Raw genomic sequence first — 15,793 nt, 5'->3', positions numbered from 1 at the left:
GTTTGACTTTAAAGTTGTCTTTTCTATACCTAAATAGGTGGAATTGAATAATAGATTTGAAGGCTCTTGTAAAGTATGAAACATTATAAATATAGTTGTCACGATATTATCAAATTTGTCTTCTAATAGAGTTTGTTTTTAATTATTTATTATTTAACTTCATTAATTACATTGTATTATGTGACACAGTTACACAGATACTTGGGTTCTCCCCACCCCTCCCCAAACCCTCTTACCATGGTGGATTCCTCCACCTTGTTGCATAACCACAGTTCAAGTTCAGTTGAGATTCCCCCATTGCAAGCGTATACCAAACATAGAGTCCAGCATCTTATTGTCCAGTCAAGTTCAACGGCTTCTTAGGTATACCCTCTCTGGTCTGAAGACAGAGCCAGCAGAGTATCATCCCAGTCAATTGAAAGCTCCAACATACCATCAGCAAAAATTTACATCATTATGGAATTAATTGACATAGTAATGAGTAACCAATATGTTAAAAGTAAATGCGAGTTCCCAGCCACCTTCTGTGACCACCTCACCTATACTTCAATTTTAGTTTATACACAACATATAACATTCAAAACATAACATGTTATACATAACATCATATCATCTTAAATTAAGGCAAACATGTGGTATTTAACCTTTTGGGATTGGCTCATTTCCCTTAGCATTATGGTTTCCAGTTTGGCCCATTTGGCCACAAAGAACTGCATTTTGTTTTTTTTAATAGCTGAGTAGTATTCCATGGAGTAGATGAACCATAGCTTTCTTATCCAATCCTCTGTTGATGGGCATTTTGGTTGCTTCCATGTTTTTGCAATTACTGATTGTGCTGCTATGAGCATAGGAGTGCATGTTGGTTTCTCATAAAACAAGTGTTCTGGATATATTCCTAGGAGTGCTATTGCTGGATCATACGGTATGTTGAATTTGAGTTGTTTGAATATTCTCCATACTGATTTCCATAGAGGCTGTACCAGCCTGCAGCCCCACCAGCAGTGGAGTAGGGTTCCCTTTTCCCCGCAACCTCGCCAACAAGTGTTGTTGGTGCTTTTATTCATGTGGGCCAGTCTTACTGGCGTTAGGTGGTACCTCATTGATGTTTTAATTTGGATTTCCCTTATTGCCAGGGAACTTGAGCATTTTTTCATATGTTTATTTGCCATTTGGGTTTGTTCCTTTGTGAAGTGTTTGCCCATTTCTCGTGCCCATTTCTTGAGTGGCTTGTTTGTTTTGACATTTTGGTTGTTTTGTAGCTCTTTGTATATTCTGGAGATCAGCCCTTTATCACCTATGTCGTGTGCAAAGATCTTCTCCCATTCTGTGGGTTGCCTTTTTACTTTGTTGATTGTTTCTCTAGCTGTACAGAAGCTTCTTAGTTTGATGAGGTCCCAATTGTTTATTTTGGTCTTGATTTCTACTGCATTTGGAGTCTTTTTTAGGAAGTGAGGGCCTACCCCTAAGTGTTGCAGTGTGTTTCCAACATTTTCTTCCAACAGTTTGAAGGTTTCTGGATGTAGGTTTAGATCTGTTATCCATTTAGATCTGATCTTAGTGTATGGTGAGAGATGTGGATCTATTTTTTTGTTTCTGCAGGCTATTAACCAGTTGTCCCAACAGCATTTATTGAACAGACCTTCCCATTTGCCTGGATTGTCGTTTGTCTTTTTGTCAAAGATTATTTGGCTGTATCTGTGTGGGTTTCCTTCTGGTGTTTCTATTCTGCTCCATTGATCTTCCTCTCTATCTTTGTGCCAGTACCACGCTATTTTGATAACCACTGCCCCATAGTATGTCCAGAGGTCCGGAACTGTGATTCCCCCTGCTAACTTCCTGTTCTTCAGGATGGTTCTAGCTATCCGTGGTTTTTTGTGCTTCCAGATGAACCTTTGGATCATTGTTTCTAGTTCCATGAAGAATGTTTTGGGCAATTTGATTGGGATTGCGTTGAATGTATATATTGCTTTTGGCAGTATAGACATTTTAATGATATTGATTTTACCTATCCAGGAGCATGGGATGTTACTCCATCTTTTGAGGTCTTGTTCAATTTCTTTTTTAAGTAGTTTGTAGTTTTCTTCGAATAAGTCTCCTACATTTTTGGTTAGATTTATTCCCAGATATTTCATACTTTTCTCTGTTATTTTGAATGGTATCTTGCTGTTTAAGTCTTTTTCCATCTTGGGGCTGTTCGCATACACTATGGCTGTTGATTTTTGTTCATTAATTTTGTACCCTGCCACTCTACCAAACTCTCGTACAAGTTCTAGCAGTCTCTGTATTGAGTCTCTTGGCTCTTCTACATAAAGAATCATATCATCTGCATATAGTGAGAGTTTGACTTCTTTGTTTCCCATTTGGATTCCTCTGATTTCTTTTTCTTGTCTTATGGCCTCAGCGAGTACCTCTAGGACTATGTTGAATAGTAGTGGAGAAAGTGGACATCCCTGTCTTGTTCCAGATCTCAGTGGGAAGGGTTCCAGCTTTTCTCCATTCAGTATGATGCTGGCGTTGGGTTTTTCATATATGGCTTTAATTATGTTGTGGATTTTTCCATCTATGCCTACCTTGGTTAGGGTTTTTAGTAGGAAGTGGTGTTGGATTTTGTCGAAAGCTTTTTCTGCATCTATTGATACTATCATGTGATTCTTGTTTTTCAGTTTTTGGATGTGGTGTATCACATTTATGGATTTCCGAATGTTGAACCATCCCTGCATTCCAGGGATGAATCCTACTTGATCTGAATGAACGATCTGTCTGATGTGTTTTTGAATTCTGTTGGCTAGGATTTTGTTGAGAATCTTAGCATCAATGTTCATCACAGAGATAGGTCTGTAGTTTTCCTTCTCTGTTAGTTCTCTGTCTGGTTTTGGAATTAAGGTAATGTTGGCTTCATAGAATGAGTTTGGAAGGGTTGCCTCTTCTTCTATTGTTTTGAAGAGTTTGTAGAGGATTGGGGTCAGTTCTGTTCGGGATGTTTTGTAGAATTCTGTAGTGAAGCCGTCTGGGCCTGGGCTTTTCTTTGTTGGGAGGTCTTTAATCACTGATTCAATCTCTACTTCAGTTATGGGTTTGTTCAGGTCGTTTGTTACCTCTGGGCTAAGTTTTGGCAGGTGGTAGAAGTCTAAGAACTTTTCCATTTCTTGGTGATCTTCTGATTTGTTGGAGTACAGTGCTTTGTAGTAATTTCTAATTATGGCCTTAATGGATGCGGTGTCTGTTGTTATGTTGCCTTTTTCATCTTTGATGCTGTTAATTCTTGCCTTCTCTTGTTTTTTCTTTGTCAGTCGGGCCAGTGGGGTGTCTATCTTGTTTATCTTCTCAAAAAACCAGCTTTTTGATTCATTGATTTTGTGTATGGTTTTTTTTATTTCTATCTGGTTGATTTCCTCCCTTGTTTTGATGATTTCTTGTTTCCTATTGTGTGTGGAGCTCTTCTGCTGTTGTTTTTCCAATTCCTGGAGGTGTGTGTTTAGTTCCTGTATTTGGCGCCTCTCTTGGGCCTTGACATGAGCTCCAATTGCGATGAGTTTACCCCGTAGCACTGCTTTGGCAGTGTCCCACAAATTTTGGAATGTTGTGTCAGAGTTTTCATTGGTTTCCATAAATTTTTTGATCTCATCTTTAATTTCTTCTCTGATTCATTGTTCGTTTAATAGCATATTGTTCAGCCTCCAAGAGTTTCTGTATTTCCTGGGGCATTTTGAATTGCTGATTTCCAGCTTCATTCCATGGTGGTCTGAGAGGGTACATGGTATGATTCCTATCTTTTTGAAGTTATTTAGATTTGCTTTGTGTCCTATCATGTGGTCGATCCTGGAGAAGGTGCCATGCACTGCTGAAAAAAATGTATAATCTGTGGCCTTAGGGTAAAAAATTCTATAAATGTCAACCAAGTCCAGTTGTTCTATTGTTTGTATGAGCTCTGTTGTTTCTTTGTTGAGTTTTTGTTTTGTTGATCTGTCTATTGTTGTTAGTGGGGTGTTAAGATCACCCACTATTATTGTGTGCATATCTATGTCTCCCCTTAAGTCCGTGAGTAATTGCTTCACGTAGCTAGGTGCGTTTGAATTTGGTGCATATATGTTCACAATGGTAATTCCTTCCTGATGGATCAGTCCCTTCACCAATATATAATGTCCTTCCCTGTCCTTTTTGATGTGTGTCAGATTGAAGTCCACATCATCTGAAATTAAGACAGCTACCCCAGCCTTTTTTTCTCGTCCATTGGCATGAAATATCTGTTTCCAACCTTTCACTTTCAGCTTCTTCGAATCTTCTGGTTAGATGTGTCTCTTGTAGGCAACAGATAGTTGGGTGCTGTTTGATAATCCATTCTGTTAATCTATGCCTTTTGATTGGTGAGTTCAGGCCATTTGTGTTAAGAGTTAAAATTGAGAGGTTGTGATTTTGCCCTGCCATACTTGTTTTTGTGGGTGTTGATATCTGTGTAATTGCCCTTCCTTGTGTGGACTTTAGTGGGGAGGCCTTCCTGTTTGCCATCTTTGCTTTTGATTCACCTCCTTTTTTTCTGGATTTAGTGCATTTCTAAGGAGATTTTGTAGAGCTGGTTTTGTGCTGGCATATTCTTCTAATTTCTCTTTGCTGTGAAAGTATTTGATTTCGTTCTCAAATACGAATGAGATCTTTGCTGGGTACAATATTCTTGGTTGACAGTTGTTCTGATTCAGGATTTGGAAGATCTTTGTCCATTCTCTTCTTGCTTGTAAAGTCTCTTCAGAGAAGTCAGCAGTGATCCTGATTGGTTTTCCCTGGTATGTGATCTTTTCTCTGCTTCGTACTTGTCTTAGGATTCTTTCTTTGTCTTCGTTGGAGTGGAACTTGAGCACCATATGTCTGGGTGAAGATCGCTTTGGGTCATATCTGCTGGGAGTCCTCTGACCGTCCTGGATTTGGGCTGGGTTCATGTTCCAAGTGTTTTGAAAGTTTTCCTGTATAATTTCGTCGAGCACCATTTGCATTCCTGACTCTTTTTCTGCTCCTTCAGGAAGGCCAATAATCCTAATATTTGATTTTCCGAGGTTGTCTTTCATTTCTTGTATGGTCTTATTGGCTTTGTTCAGACTTGTCTCCAGCTGTTTAATGAACTGGGTATGTTCGTTTTGTGTGTCTTCCGTTTCAGAGATCCTCTCTTCTGCTGTATTTGTTCTGTTGGTTAGGCTCTCAATTTTGTGCTCTAAGTCAAGGATTTTACTTTTCATTTGTTGTATTTCTGAGGCTATGTGGTTCTTGAATTCCTTGAAGTCCTCCCAATTCTTCTCATTGTCTCTGACATATTTTAACATTATTTTTTTGAATTCCTTGTCTGGTAGATCTTCTATGTCTTCATCTCACATCTCCGAAATAGACATTGGCTTTTGATCCTTTATTGGTAGGGTGTTGGCACTCTCATCTGGATCATTACCTTTTCTGGTATTTCTTCCCATTGTGTTAGTGTTTCTTTTTTGAGAGACCTAGGCACCAGTGTGCTGAGGGGTCTCCAAGCACTATCCTGTAGAGATCGGAGTGTGCAGGCGTGGAGTAGCAGGGTGTGGGAATTTTCAAGGCACTTTTGGTGCGTCACCAGAACACTGGACCTCAGGGCGCCACTTCCAGGGCCCAGCGGATTCAAAGCGCACTCTCAGCTCGTCCCCTACAGGTATGCTACCACAGGGCGTGGGGGAGTGAAGGCACTCTCTGTGCGCGCCCCCTCTGCGCGGGATCACAGGGCTCGGAGGATTCTAGGTGCTTTCGGTGTGTCCCCAGTGCCAGGGACTGCAGGGCGTGGAGGTTCCAGGTGCTCTCTGGGAATGCCTCCTGCACGCGGGTCTGCAGTGCTCTCCTGGTGCATCTCCCAAGCACAGGACTATAGGGCGTGGGGTGTTCCAGGTGCTCTCTGGAAGCGCCTCCTGCGCAGGCCCGCCCACCCCAGCGCTTGCAGGGGACCAACCGCCCCAGCGCTAGCACGGGACTGCCCAGCCCAGAGGCGTGCTTGGGTTCCTGTGGGATAGCACCGCCCAGCTGAGTGCCAGACCGCAAAGGCACGGGGGAGTATTCAATGTGCCTTTTGCCTTTCTCCCAGACACAGCTTTGGCAGTTTCAAGGCACTCTCCCGGTGTCTCTAGACGCTGGAGTCTCGGGGGGGGAGGGGCAGGGAGACGAGCACCAATTGTGTTCAGGCTCTGTGCATGCCCCTGGGGGGCCAACTCCCGAAGCCTCCAACCCACCACTGTCCCCACCTAACTCACTCAAACCTCAGGTTCTTGCAGTCTGCCTCTTCCTCTGGTGGGAACCCTTGCCGCGGATGTGTCTCCTGGCTACTGCGTCCGTTGCTGGTCCCGGCGGGTGTAGGCGGATGGAACCTGGAGGCTGCAGCTGGGTCCCGGCGGGGCTTGGCGACCAGGGTGGGCAGATGCCGGCGGGTCCCGATGACTCAGGGTCCTGGTGTCCGCAGCGGGCGGAGGTCCTGGCAGCTCCTGGTGACCAGGGTGAGCAGATGCCAGCGAGTCCCAATCACCGCCGGTCCTCACGGCCACAGTGTCTGCGAGTCGGTCTGCGGGTCGGTCTGCGGCTTTCAGCGTCTGCACTCAAAGGTGACTCAGCAGGTCAGGAGCAGAAAGTCGTCTTCCCTGCCCTTTGTTTTGTTTTTCCCTGGTTGCTCTTCTGAATTGTGTGAATTTTTTTGGTTCCACACTGTCCAGGGAACTTCACGTTCTTCTCCCTGTAGTTCTATGCTGCTCCACTTACGCTTTTGTCGCGTTCTAGCCCTCTCTGTCTGTGAGCTCTCTCACAGTCTTCCTCCTATGTCGGCCATCTTGCGAGTCTTTTCTCTAATAGAGTTTTATAGTCATTAAGTGACATTCAGGCGTTCAGTTAGCACTGCTGATTCCACAGCCTTTGCTGTGTGTTTTGTACCTGAGTCTCACTGGCATGTGAATTAACGAGCAGTAGACTACCTGAATCGCTGTGTACGTGTTGCTCCCAGGGAGACTGAAATGCTACCTAAAGATCTTTAGGGACCAGGCAAGAAGGGAGGCTTCACAAGCACTTGCTTTGTCCTAGGGTAAGAAAGTCAGGAGGTGGGAATGGTGTCAGGCTTCTGCCTGACCTTTGTTCCCATGTTTTTCTAAATGTGCTCATGGTTGGGGGAAGAGCTTCCATGGATGCTGTGAATTAAAATGATGTTCTGTTTTCCTGACATCCCCTTCCCAGCTATTCACCACAGTAAGTGAGGGCAGTTGGAATGTCTCATCACCAAGTACTTAAGACTTGCAGGATGAAGTCTTTTCCATCTTCCGGCTTTCCCTTTGTGTCTCTCTTCCCATTCTGTTCCTACGTTCTTCATTGTTCTTGGATTCTTTCCCATTTTTGTCTTTGCTGTGGTAATGTGATTTTTTTTTAAAGATTTTACTTATTTATTTGAAGGAGTGAGTAAGCGGGGAAGAAAGAGAAATCTTCTATCCGTTAGTTCACTCACCAGATGGCTGCAATTGTCAGGGGTGGGCCAGGCTGAAACTAGAAGTCTGAGTTTCCGTCTGGGACCCCAGTATGGTGGCAAGGACCCAAGTAATTGGGCCTTTCTTCTGCTTTCCTAGGCACATTAGCAGAGAGGTGGATCAGAAGTGGAAAAAGCCAGGATTGGAACTGCACTCAATGTAGAATGCTCTTATAAGCTATGCCACCACATTGGCCTCAGTTACAATATTCAGTGCAGCACTAATTTATAGTAAGTCTATGCATGATATTTTGTTAGATAGTAAACAGTGTCTCTTCTAGGATTTGGTTTGTAGGAATAACCAGGGCTTTTGACAGATACAAAATGAAGATAATGTTTGTCTCTATGTTTGTAATTGCAAAACACTATTAAAACTATTCCAGCAGAAGACTGATTAAATAAATTACATATCCTGTCAGTGGAAAATGAGGCAGAGTTTGTAATCTTGTTGCAGATGACTCTGATGCGGTCATTCTCTTCCACGCACACAGACATGCACATATGGGGCAGGGAAACAGGAGCACTAAAAGGTTAACTGTTATTCCCTGGGTAGGTACAGATGATTTCTAAAATTTTTCTTTTAATCACTAAAATCATTAATGTAAATAAAAATTGTGTTTTTTAATTTAAAAAATTAACCCAAAGGTAAAGAAAAGACTTAGACGATATATACCAGAATTTTTTGCAATAACTGTTACTAAGGAGTAGGACTTTTTAAAAGATTTATTTATTTTTATTGCAAAGTCAGATATATATACAGAGGAGGAGAGACAGAAAGAAATATCTTCTCTTGCATGATTCACTCCCCAAGTGACCACAACGGCCAGAGCTGCGCCAATCTGAAGCCAGAAGCCAGGAGCTTCTTCAGGGTCTCCCACACGGGTGCAGGGTCCCAAGGCTTTCGGCTGTCCTCGACTGCTCTTCCAGGCCACAAGCAGGGAGCTGGATGGGAAGCAGGGCCACCAGGATTAGGACCGGCAACCATACGGGATCCTGGCGCGTTCAAGGCTAGGACTTTAGCGAGTAGGCCACAGCGCCAGGCCCAGGCGCAGGACTATTTTTTATACTCTTTGTTTTTATTTTTGTTGATGTTTACATAGTTGATTAGGGTGGGAAGGATCGAGGATTAGGGGAAAGTGGGTGAAACCATTCTTTCCACATTTTCTTTTTCTTCCTCCTGTATCTGAGGGAAAGTGGGGAAACAAGTGCGGAAGCCACACTGAGCCTCCCAACCACCTCAGTACCCGGGGATGGGCAATGGCCACTGATATCAATCCCGGTCCCCAATATGGAGCATGATCCGAGGGTCCTGCTAAAGTGGTTTCGAGAGTTCTGAAATGCTGTTGATCTTGCCAATCCAAGGATGAGGAACACTTTCCAAGGTCCATTGACTGGCATAGTCTACCTTAGAATCTCTGTTCGCTTTGATATTTGCCGTCAATGTTTAGCTGGGGTAGTTGTCCAATTTGTTCTGCTGTCCCTCCTCTGCTATGGTACTGGATGTCCTCTGCAGGCTCCAGTGAGCTGCCATATCCTCCATGTGCATCTGGGCATGCCATCTGCTGCTCTGTCTTTTCCACTGAGGAGACCTAGTTCTGACACATGCATTCTGCAGTCAGTCCGCTGATCCTGCGATTCTCCCCATGATTGGTGTTCTGAGTCCAGCGTTTTCAGTGGGAGGGATCCCGAAAGAGACCTCAACTGAGGTGATCCCGACCTGACTCCTGAGTAGTTTGCCCAACTTTTGTCATGTTTTTCCTATTGCTCTTTAATGTGGAAATGAATGGATCTGTTTTTATTTAGAAAAATGCTTTGTTAAAAGCATTGATAAGCACTTAACATAATGCTAAGCAGTTTATGTATAATTAACAAACTTCAGAAATGTTTTATTTTTACTTTTAGGCCAGAAATATACATACTGGAGAGTTGGCTGCAGTAAAAATAATCAAATTGGAGCCTGGTATGTATAACAATCCTGAAGACAATTTTGGAACCCTTTCTTATTTTGTAACCATAGGATGTAAAAACATTTTCTTTCTTCTTTGCTTTATTTCCAGTTAGCACTGTCAAGTCAGTAGAATATTTGCAGTTGAATTTCATATTGAATTCTGTGGATGGTGATTAGTTAAAAATAAATTTCATGAGATTGTTTTGTTGCTAAGTAAGATTTAAAATGCACACATTAAAAATTGACTAATGTTAATTTTCTTTTAAGGTTAATGGTGAATGTGTCACTTCAATTGTAGCTTTCATAATAATTTTGATTAGGAAAATATTCAGTGGTTTTTGAGGAGTGACAGAGGGGAACAGAAAATATTGAGGATAATTTATATGTCAGATGTTTCCGTGCTGATTTACATTTAATAAATACAGTCTTACTACAAAAATTTATTTATTTATTTGAAAGACAGTTACAGAGAGGAAAGGATAGAGATTTTCCAGCTGCTGGTTCATTCCCTAAATGGCTGCAATGGCCAGAGTTGGATCAGTCCAAAACCAGGAGTCTTGAGCTTCTTCTAAGCCTCCCACGAGTGTAGGAGTCCAAGCACTTGAACCATCTTCCACTGATTTCTCTGGCACATCAGCAGGGAATTGAATAAGAAGTAGAGCAGTTGGGACTGGAACCAGTGCCCATATTGGAAGCTAACACTCAACTTACTATGTGCTAATGGCCCAGCTTCTTACTTCGTGTCAGACTGATTATTTTAAATCACACTGAGTAGTTTACTTTGAAAACAAAACTGTATAAAACCTGATATAATTTCTGAGCCAGGTGCAGTGGCCTAGTGACTAAAGTCCTCGCCTTGAACGCACCGGGATTCTGTATGGGAACCAGTTCTAATCCCGGCAGCTCCACTTCCCATCCAGCTCCCTGCTTGTGGCCTGGGAGAGCAGTCGAGGATGGCTCAAGGCTTTGGGATCCTGCACCCGTGTGGGAGACCTGGAGGAAGTTCCTGGCTCCTGGCTCTGGATCAGAGCAGCGCCGGCCCGTTGCGCTCACTTGGGGAGTGAATCAGTGGACGGAAGATCATCCTCTCTGTCTCTCCTTCTCTCTGTATATCTGACTTTGTAATGAAAATGAATAAATCTTTTAAAAAAGAAACTGATACAATTTTGTGATTGTGATGTGCTTGATATTTCCAACAAAATCAGTAATAGTTTTTGACCAGGTGGGTGAATCTTTGTTAATCTGTTCGTTTTCTGGGTTTACAGACTGAGATATGTGACATAATTATGTGACTATAATCATTGCCAGTTTGTTAATTAGGACAGTTAAGATGATTTTGCAATTCTTAATTAGAATGTATGTGCATGATTTATTGGAAAGATCATATTACACAGGTAGCATGTTCTAGAGACACTTTAAAAATAAGCTTTCCAAAGGCCCAGCACGGCAGCCTAATGTCTAAAGTCTTCACCTTTCACGTGCCAGGATTCCATATGGGTGCTGGTGTATCCTGGCAGCTCCACTTCCCATCCAGCTCTTTGCTTTGGCCTGGGAAAGCAGTGGGATGACCCAAAGCCTTGTGACCCTGCACCTGTGCGGGAGACCTAGAAGCTCCTGCCTCCTGGCTTCAGATAGGCTCAGCTCCGGGAGTAGTGATGGCTCCAATTACTGGGTCCCTGAAACCCAAGGGAGAGCTTGATTGAGTTGCCAACTCCTGTCAGCAGTGCAGTCTGACTATAGCTACTGCAGGCATTTGAGCAGTGAACCAGTAAATTGGAACGTGTTCTCTCCGCTTTCTTTGGAATATATATATTATGTGTAAGTGTGAGTGTGAGAGAGAGTGTGTGTGTGTGTGTGTGTGTGTGTATTTTTAAACCATCCAAACAAACAAACCTACCCTTTCACATGATACTGTGGGTTTTTTTTTTAACCTGGCAGGTAGAAATTGTTATAACAACACTATTTAAGAGTATTCTTACCAAGTTCCACCAATAAATATGTAATGGTATCCAAAATATCACCAACACAAATAGAAGGGATTATAACAGAATCAAACAGGACTGTTCCTCTTCCTGGGGAATTCAGTGGCTGATGATAGTTCACATATTGGGCTGATCCTTGGAAGAGATGAAGATGTTTCTTGTTTTTCTGCCTTCAGGATATGCACCAGGCTTGTTATAACGTACTTATTTTACTTAGGATTTGACTTTTGCTTATCATTCATATCTTCCATTTTTTAAAATTCTATAGTTCTGATATGTCAATTTTGATTATCTATTAAAACAATATGCAAAGTCAGTTCAATAAAAATAGCATCATGTGTATGAATTATTACTTAATATACAAAAATTAAATGTTCCACTTGTAAATTAAGACCCTTTGAGAGGCTAGGATTTCTTGCTTCCTTGTTTGTAAAACATGCTTATTTTATGTTAGACATTACTCATAAGGAAAGACTGAGCAATATTTAAATTGCACCCCCCAATACGACCTAAAGAATAACATAGAAATTTAGTAGATGGGTGGGTGCCAGCAGCTCTGGCAGCTGGCAAAGCAGCATCATCAAGTTGGCTCAGCTCTTCAATGCACCCAGCCAGCAGTCACCTGTCTTACGTCCTCTGTGCTGAAAGAGGAGTCCAAGAGGAGATGGGATGCCCCTGCTCTTGCTGGAGTGAAACTGAAGCCCAAGAAGGCAGCTGGGAACAGTCAGTCATTGGACAGAAAAGTGTAAGCAAAGGGGAAAAAGAAAAGGGAAACAGACCAAAGTGGATCACCAGGAAATGAGATTTGCCTATAGAAAACAGATTCTCAAAATGACGAGCGACCAGCCTCTGATGAAGCGAGAGAGTGAAGCTGAAGCTACATCTGATTTATATCATATGCCTTGTCTTTTTTTTTAAGATTTATTCATTTTCATTACAAAGTCAGATATACAGAGAGAAGGAGAGACAGAGAGGATGATCTTCCGTCCAATGATTCACTTCCCAAGTGAGCGCAACAGCCGGTGCTGCTCTGATCCAGAGCCAGGAGCCAGGAGCCAGGAGCCAGGAACCTCCTCCAGGTCTCCCACACGGGTGCAGGATCCCAAAGCCTTGAGCCATCCTCGACTGCTCTCCCAGGCCACAAGCAGGGAGCTGGATGGGAAGTGGAGCTGCCGGGATTAGAACTGGTTCCCATATGGGATCCTGGCGTATTCAAGGTAAAGACTTTACCCACTAGGCCGTACTGCTGGGCCCTATGCCATGTCTTATAAGTAGTCTCTGTCCCCCTTCATGTATAATCCAGAGGAATATTTTTATCAACTATCTTGTAAATGCAAATATTTAGTAGCTCTAGAAATGTTTTTAAGAAGAAAAGGAATCCTACCTCGTCCCATTCAAGTGTAAATCTTTTTTTTTTTTTTTAAGTAAAATCATTTGCTGATTTATATTTGGTACAATTAGAAAATAGTGGAGGCTTTGTTTTGGGTGTCAACTTAGCATTCCATAGGTGGGAGTGGTTTTTATATCCCACAGTACAACATATTACATGGCAGTTTGGAGTCATGCTTGTGCATTCATGTATCTTGAACATTTCTGTTATTTCCGTATCCTTTAGTAGAAGTATTTTTCACAGAAATTCATTCCTTGTTTCTCTGTCTAACCATGTGCACTCTAAAATGTCTTTGGTTGTGGTAGCCCAGGTCACCTAATGTTGTTAGTGTGCTGTGAAAGGTTGAAAATTTGAGTATGTCATGTATGTGATACAGAGTTAGTAATTGGTGGGATTGAAACTTGAAATCACTATAATAACTTTTAAAAGAAATGACAGTTCATGCTTTTTGGGTTTTCCAGTAAGTATGTTAGTAGTGATGTACAAATTGGAATAAATGTGTGGTAATTCTCTACACCAGCAAAATCTAAATTATGAACACACAAGATAGTAAAATGTTAGTGATGGGATCTTAGCGTTCTAAGGCCATTTTTAGGTTCTGTTGATTGCTTTTTGTCATGCTTTGCCCAGTAACATCACATTGTGTTTTTTTTTAAATCGATTTTTTAGTGCTTTTTGTACTTTGAGAGTATTGACTCTTGTAATCATACCGTTTATTTAGCTGAGAGACAGAGCACTCCACCATTTATTTGTTTAGTGAGGTAGAGGGATAGAGTGCACCCTCTCACCTGCTGTTTTATTGACTGGGACTGGATCATGCTGAACCTGGAAACTGGGAACTGAATCCAGGTCTCGAGTGACAAGCACTGGGTTCCTTGAGCAGTTACACCTGCCTTCCAGGATCTGCATTATTAGCAGGAGGCCGGAGTCAGGAGCCAGAGCTGGGTATCAAAACCCTGGCATTCCAAGTGTCATGAGTGGGCGTCTTAGCAGGTTTCTAAACTGCTAGACAAATGCCTGCCCCAGCAAATATTTCATTTTTCTCTTGTCTTTTGTCTTCACGCTCTGCTTGTGATATTCCTCTTTTTTTGTGTGGCAGTGTGTTTTGTTTTTCATAAATATGTCAGTCTAACTTTCTCACATTTTTTTCTTCCCCATACCTTGGCTTTTCCTACTAGATATTATTCAAAATGTTAGAAATAGAGAGAAAGAGGGAGAGATCCTTTGTATGCTGGCTCATTCCCCCAATGTCTGCAGCAGCTGGAGCAGGACCATTCCAAAGCTTCAGGGTCTCCTATATGGTGCAAGGGCTGAAGTACTTGGGATGTCTCCTGTAATTTTCTCAGACACATTAGTAGGGAGTTGGATTAGAAGGGGACAAGCCGGGACTAGAATCTGTGCCTCCATGGGATGCTGGTTCCACAGGCAGTGACTTTACCAGCTAATCCTGACACTTTGTTTATGTGTATATCTGTCTTTCCTAGACTGATCCATGAATGTAGTGATCTTATGTCTTACTGTTGTGCTTGAGCCTCTGGGGCTTTACCAAGTTAAAGCAAAATTTGTACTATTCTGTTTGATTTTTCCGCACATTATTTTTTTTAAAGATTTATTTTTATTACAAAGTCAGATATATAGAGAGGAGGGGAGACAGAGAGGATGATCTTCTGTCCAATGATTCACTCTCCAAGTGACCTCAACGGCCGGTGCTGCGCCGATCCAGAGCCAGGAGCCAGGAACCTCCTCCAGGTCTCCCACGTGGGTGCAGAATCCCAAGGCTTTGTGCTGTCCTCGACTGCTTTCCCAGGCCACAGGCAGGGAGCTGGATGGGAAGTGGAGCTGCCAGCAATCATATGGGATCCCGGCACGTTCAAGGCGAGGACTTTAGCCACTAGGCCACCGCACCGGTCTCCCCACATTATTTTAAAGTCCCCTTGTATGTACACATACTCGTATTCATTAAACACTCTTTGAATGCAAACATGTTACATTTGCGTTGCTGTTGGCTCTGCGTTACTACATACAGAATGATAATATTGTGTAGTCTTTAGCTACCCTCAAACAGTCAACATGTTAGAACTATTAGATCTGACAGATACTTCTCTCTGCAAGAATGTAGCAGGAGCTGGTCATTTTTTCCTTGTCTTAGCAATAAGTAATTCCAAAAAAATATATCTTTGTCTTGATCATTTTTACAGGCTTTTTTCCTACTAAAATACTAAGCCTTTTTTTTTTTGTCTGCATTTTTGAATGTTTATTTTAAGCAATTTCCTTTGGTAATTCTTGATTCTGAAAAATTTAGAGATATCACTTATCTTGTTATCAAAGATTTATTTATTTTTTATTTTTATTGGAAAATCAGATATACAGAGTGGAGAGACAGAGAGGAAGATCTTCCTTTCCCCAAGTGGCTGCAACGGCTGGAGCTGTGCCTATCTGAAGTCAGGAGCCCAGAGCCTCTTCTGGATTTCCCACATGGGTGCAGGGTCCCAAGCCTTTGACTGTCCTCAACTGATTTCCCAGACCACAAGCAGGGAGTTGAATGGGAAGTGGTGCCGCCATGATAAGAACCGGCACCCATATGGGATCCTGGCACGTGCAAGGAGGGGACTTTAGAAACTACGCTGCCGCGCCATGTTTCATTTATTCTTGTAATCTCTGTTACCTATACTTCTTGTCTTTTTTCTCTCTCAGCCTGTTTAGCTTCATTCTGTCTGTATTGAATAAGACTTTTTTTAATCTGTCCTCTGATCTTGTGTTCAGTGTTGCATCTATTCCTTCTTGTTAATGACATTTATTTTCTCAAAGTTTCCCCAATATTTTTTTAATTTCATTTTATTGCCTTAAATTTTATGTTCTTCTTTTTAAATTTTTATTTCTTGAGACTTTGGAGCACTATTGTTTAAACTTTTCCTTCAAGATGAATCCTTCCTAGCTGTTTTGTCCTGTATTTGGCTCCTATTTATTGCTACAGA

The 15,793-nt window shown here is 42.1% G+C and overlaps 1 protein-coding gene across 2 annotated transcripts in view; it reads left to right on the top strand.

Annotated features, from left to right (window-relative positions):
* MAP4K5 (mitogen-activated protein kinase kinase kinase kinase 5) overlaps positions 1–15,793 on the top strand; it is a 107,145-nt gene that overhangs the window by 17,692 nt on the left and 73,660 nt on the right. For both annotated transcript variants that reach the window (XM_058666402.1, XM_058666399.1), the window contains exon 3: positions 9,401–9,458. In XM_058666402.1, coding sequence (XP_058522385.1) covers positions 9,401–9,458 — 58 coding nt within the window. The remainder of the gene's footprint in view (positions 1–9,400; positions 9,459–15,793) is intronic.

This window comes from Ochotona princeps, chromosome 6 (assembly GCF_030435755.1).
Source record: "Ochotona princeps isolate mOchPri1 chromosome 6, mOchPri1.hap1, whole genome shotgun sequence".
Taxonomy (NCBI): Eukaryota; Metazoa; Chordata; class Mammalia; order Lagomorpha; family Ochotonidae; genus Ochotona; species Ochotona princeps.
This window is presented reverse-complemented; position numbering and strand designations above follow the sequence as displayed.